Source organism: Sorghum bicolor, chromosome 9, assembly GCF_000003195.3.
Source record: "Sorghum bicolor cultivar BTx623 chromosome 9, Sorghum_bicolor_NCBIv3, whole genome shotgun sequence".
NCBI lineage: Eukaryota > Viridiplantae > Streptophyta > Magnoliopsida > Poales > Poaceae > Sorghum > Sorghum bicolor.
In genome coordinates this window covers 1,741,860-1,747,454 of record NC_012878.2, presented here as the reverse complement: position 1 = coordinate 1,747,454, position 5,595 = coordinate 1,741,860, and the positions used below count along the sequence as shown (strand labels likewise).

The 5,595-nt window shown below is 45.9% G+C and overlaps 1 protein-coding gene across 1 annotated transcript; it reads right to left on the bottom strand.

Annotated features, from left to right (window-relative positions):
• On the bottom strand, nt 539–3,296 carry LOC8068703 (G-type lectin S-receptor-like serine/threonine-protein kinase At2g19130). Its single transcript, XM_021446849.1, has one exon. The coding sequence runs from the start codon at nt 3,233–3,235 to the stop codon at nt 650–652; it is 2,586 nt and encodes an 861-aa protein (XP_021302524.1). The 5' UTR covers nt 3,236–3,296; the 3' UTR covers nt 539–649.

Genomic DNA, 5,595 nt, shown 5'->3' with positions numbered 1-5,595 from the left:
CCTCTGTTTTTTTTTTGGAGAAAACAGAGTCTTCTCTGATGGGCTCAGGGTCCTTATGCTCAAGACTGTTGCATTGGGCCCTTCTTGACCTCCTTGTTCTTCGATATTCAGAGCTTTTTCAGATCCTGGAGCACTTCAATGTTCAGCATGCAGTTCAGGGCTGCTTGTAGAGCTCGTTATTACAAATTCATCTTCAAGGACGCCTTTGCATTGCCCTGGTTATCCATAGTGCAAAGAGGAGATGTTATTTTTTTTCCCTAATTAGTTCATGGCTAGAGATCTTTGCGTTTCTTTTATCTTCTTTCTTTATCCATAGTGCGGCTATGACTAATGCGTAGGTTGAGGGTCAGCAGTCAGTAGTGAGCTAGCAGACATCCTCAAAGAAGTGGCATATCTTTAAGGGCAGCAGTCAGTAGTGAGCTAGTGGCACACATCAAATTTTCCATCAACAAAACATACACATATCACCAGCTTTTGCCGGATTTTTGCTACAATCAGCATAAATGAACAAACAGGGGACACATCCACCATGAACACAGATTAAAAATTGAAAGCATGCCCTTTTATTCTTTCAGCTTCGCCATACAACTAGTCAACTACCACATTTGCTGAAACAAAAAAACAAACACTACAAAGTACCGGTGAATTATCACATTAACTCCGCATTGGCGCGTTCCGTTATAGCTGCAAGTAGTCTTGGCATTGGAGGCATATCAAGCTCCTGGAGACCCTCAAGAACCCGAACAACATCAACCATTGTCGGCCGATCACATTCGTTATCTTGGATGCACCAAAATGCAACTTTGCACAACCTTTCAGCCTCTTCCAAATTAAGGTCTTCCTGTAACTGAGGATCCACCAAACTCTGCAGGTCACCCTCATGAAGCTTCCTGATGGCCTGCACCGGGAAATAGGCAACATGATAGCTGCTCTTGCTGAAAACTTCTGGCGTGTTTCTTTTCCCAGAGATGATTTCCAAAACCACCATACCAAAGCTATAAACATCGACTTTCGGTGTGATAGGAATTGCACTAAGCCACTCTGGGGCGAGATACCCTGCTGTTCCTCTGAACGTAGTCAGGACTCGGCTAAAATCCCTCCCTACAAATGCTGCCATCCCAAAGTCTGAAATTTTCGGAGCGAATGACGAATCGAGAAGTATGTTCTCCGGCTTGATATCGAAGTGTATGATGCATTCATGGCAACTCTGGTGTAAGTAGCACAATCCTCTAGCAACTCCAATGGCAATTTTGTACCTTCTGCTCCAGTTTAGTACAGCAGCATTGCTCTGAAACAGATGGGCATCAAGGGACCCATTTACCACGTGCTCATACACGAGTAGCCTCTTATCACCTTCGCAGCAGAAACCAATCAATTTGACAAGATTAATATGTTGGATCATTCCAATCGAGCTCACCTCAGCACGAAACTGCTTCTCTCCTTGGCGGGCATCATCAAGTCTTTTCACTGCGATAGCGGTTGAGTCACTTAGCACTCCCTTGAACACAGAACCAAAACCACCTCCTCCAATCCTCTCACTGAAATTCTTAGTAGCACGAGACAAATCAGTGTATTTAAAGGCTATAATTCCACCACCACCATCTTGGATGCTGTGAGCATTGCACCACCTGAATCTATTCCTCCAAATCAGAAACACTAGCATGAGCACTAGTAATCCAGAACCAACAGCACTTGCAGCAATAGCAACAGCTGGTGTTTTCTTGTTGGTTTTGTTCAAACTCTGAAAATCACTTTTGGCAAGGCGAAGGTAAAGAACATCTTGAGAGCTAATAGAATTGTTGTCGGCCTTGTTTACGCTAAGCAGGTCCCCATGCCAGACAGAGCATTTACCATTATTGCTATAGGAATAAGCAGTGCAATTGCAATCCCCAAGGCAAGCTTCTGCGCAATCGCTTTGTGCGGCGGCGCCTTCTATTCCCCGGGGATTATAGGGCAACGCCACTTGAGCTATAGGGTGGAACACATCTGTCGAACCTGATGATGAACTGCTTCTGTTGGTGCTACCTTTGCAGTCCAAGGGAGTTCTTCTTGCACACCCTCCTGTCAGATCACTAAGCCCCCAATCCCGAGGCGACGTCAGAGAGAATGTCTCCATGCATCCACAGCTCGACGACGTGCCTGAACCTGAATTGCCATTGCAGACCGTGAAAGGTCCACAAACGCCAAACGTGAGGCAGAAATCAGAAGGCTGGGCGTAGATGGTCTCCCAAGACTGCTTGGCTTCCGACCAGAGCATCAGCTTGAGCTGGCCGGTGATGTCGATGGGGACGAACACGGAGGCCGACTCGTTGGTGATACTGTAGGTAAAGTACACCTCGTCGGCGGTTTCGACGTAGTCCGGTACCAGCAGTCCCTTGGTCCTCAGATCCATGTTGATCAGAGCAGTCAGCGCCGGCACGAGCTCCTCTAGTCTCCCGGACGTCCATGACCAGTACGTCACGAACGGGGCGTTGCGAGTTGTGAGCTGCATGAACCCGTTGGGATCGATGTTGATGGAGTATGAGCCGGGACTCGGATCGATGAGGCTCTTCTTGGAGATGAACTGGCGGTCGAAATCCGGCTTGCCGCCGGCGACCTTGTTCCAGCCGATCTTGGCGCCGGGAAGGCCGACGTCGGTTGGGTAGTCGAAGCTTTGCCACAAGTAGGAGCTGCTGGTGGGTGCTGCTGCAGTGGATGCCGATATGGTTTCTGCTGGTAGCAGGGCAAGGTTGCCGGTGTTCATGAGGACGGCATGGACGCTGCTAGCGTTTGTGGTGCTGTTGGTGACAGTCACAGTCACAGCTGAGGACCAGATTGGGGATTCATCAGTGCTGGTGTTGTTGGTGACGATGAGCTTGTTGCCGTCTGATGTTGAGATTCTGAGCTGGGATACCTTGAGCTCGGACTCAGTGATGGGTCTGTCCCGGTTGGCGATCCAGACCGGGGTGCAGACCGGGATCTTGTTGAACCATACGCCAAGGTACCAGCCGGGGGAAGAGATTATTGTGCTGTTGGTGATGCCGTCGTCGCTGCCACCGCCTGGCAGGGTTTGCCGGAACTGGAAGAAGCCGAGCGCGAACTTGCCGTTGCGGGAGACGAGCTTGTCACCGGCGGCGAGCGCCTGGCCTGCCGCGAGAGTGTCGCCGTCAGCAGCAGCTGAAGTGTGCAGCGAAGAGAAGAAGATGAGCGCAGCAGCTAGTGCTACCGCTACGTAGATGGGGTTTGGAGGCAGCATGGCCGGAGGCCGGAGCACGCGAGGCAACTGGGGAGACGATGATGGCAGAGAGGAGTAAGGAGCACACATCAATATAATAGTGTATCATATAGGCGTAGTGACCGTGGCGTTTGTGCTGAGCCTATTGGCTTGTCTAATTAAAAGTATTATTCACTAATTTATTATAAAAAAATACTATTAGCTGGTAGAAAAAACATGTTGTTATCCTGGGGAGCACAGCTACTTATTGTGTATAAAGAAAACTAGAGGTGATGAGCTGAATTGAACAACCAACAAGCAGAATTAGAAATTCCAGTGCTAATAAGAGTCCGTTTTGGCAGGGTTCTTTGGAGTTTGGAGCAAGTTCTCCTTGAGGATGAATCACTCCTCAGCCAACTACTGAAAGTTCGCATGTAGATTTTAGTATGTATAGGAAGCAAACAAGAATACCTTTTTGACACAGTTGCTCTCTTCAAACTTCAGATTAACAAGCCTTTCTTCATGGAGATAATTGTTGCAATGTTCTAGGAAATATGGTCTGCACGAAGTGATGTCATCTTCCGGAAACGCAGTCACTCACTACAAGCCGTTAAGTCCACCTTCAGGCAGGAGTTAGTCTGGTCTAAGCTCAGGGCTAAGAAACCTTTTAGTGCACAGTTACAATTATGGCTAGACAACTTTGTGTAATCTTGTTAATTTTCTTCATTTCTTTCTATGTATCATGATTCATGATGTATACCTTCTGGACACTGAGTCTTTTTGTTTCAATTAATAAAATTACAGTAGGGGGAAACCCCTCCTGATTCCCTAAAAAAATCTCTTTTCACGTTTATACTGGGATACAGTAGTTACAAATATCCGCTCATCATTCTCCCTATTCAATCCAATCAACTCTCACTTAGCTTACTACTCGATCATTTTTTTTAATAATTCGACCTCTATCAAAATTAAAGAGTGTACTCCAAATTAAATAGGTTCCAGGCACCGAGTTGCATGCCTTACGTCGATGCAGGAGATGTGTGGAGCAAATAATGTAATAATAGATCAAACACGAGACAAAAAGTTTTGTATGAAAAACCTTTGCGGGAAAAAAAACTACGAGCACCACCATATGAGAGTTTATAGAATGCATGGAATATAATGAGTCATCTCAATCCTTCCTGTACAGCGTACATGATGTATCTATAAGACTGACTGACTGCAGTTAAATACGAAAGCAAATTCGCTAATAATATAACCCTAATCGCAGGCCCTCTAAACGTCCCCACAAAACTCACGTCAGAATTCGGATCATACTCCAACAAGATGGACAATTCACATATACTCCAACATTTCTCCTCATATGGAGGCTTCCTCAGTCCTTAGACATGGATAATTGTGTCTATCAAGATTCAAACTTGAGACCATTAGATTTGATAACATATTGAGTTACACGTTGCAGCAGCGAGCAATTCAATTGAAAAGCTTAAGCTCATGGAGAGAGGTGAACAATTCATTTGTACTAGTCTACTAGAACACTTTGGTTGAGATATGCATGTAGGTATAGTAAGATTACTAGTTACTAATTAGTACTCTCTCTGTACCCATAAAAAAGTTGTTTAGGACAACGATACGGTCTCTAGAGTCTATATATATATATATATATATATATATATATATATATGAAAGTATTTTTAAGATAAATCTATTCATATGATTTTCAGATTTCTAAAAACTCAACAATTTAAAAATTATTCATAATTTATATTCTCGATGTTTGATCCAAATCCTATCAAAACGTCTTCTTTTTATGGGTAAGAAGAGAGGACCAGTAACTTAAGTTGACTAGTAGTAGCAGCAGCTAGCAAGGACAGAGGCTGGCGGGCGGCCAGGTCAAATAGTTATCTGGTGAGCTGTCCTAATCGATGATCAACAAACAGTCTTGTCGGTTGGAGCAGCTGCACGTTATTATTAGTTACGAGTGATGAATATGATGAGTGTAGTCCCTGTGTAGGCCTGTACGAACGAATATAATGGTGGCCTGGCATGCACTGCACGTACGGCCGCCCGCGACTGGTGGCTGCCGGCGTGAACGACCCGGCGGTTACCACCTCCATCATCGATCGATCTCCATAGCGGTAGGGGCCAGGGCTTGCATGACACTGATATGACGATATGCTGGTGCGTCGTCGTCGTCGTCGTTGCGCGGCACCTAGCTAGCAACAAGTGCCCATGCACTGGTCGTCGTTCCTGCGTCCTGCTGCGTGTGAGTGTGTGATCCACGTCAAGGTGCACAAACTCCAACGAATTGGTCAACACAGCTAGCTAGCTAGCACAAGACACGCATACGCACTAGCTAGTGTGTTATCAAGATAACGAGTTCGACGTAGTACGAATTGGGT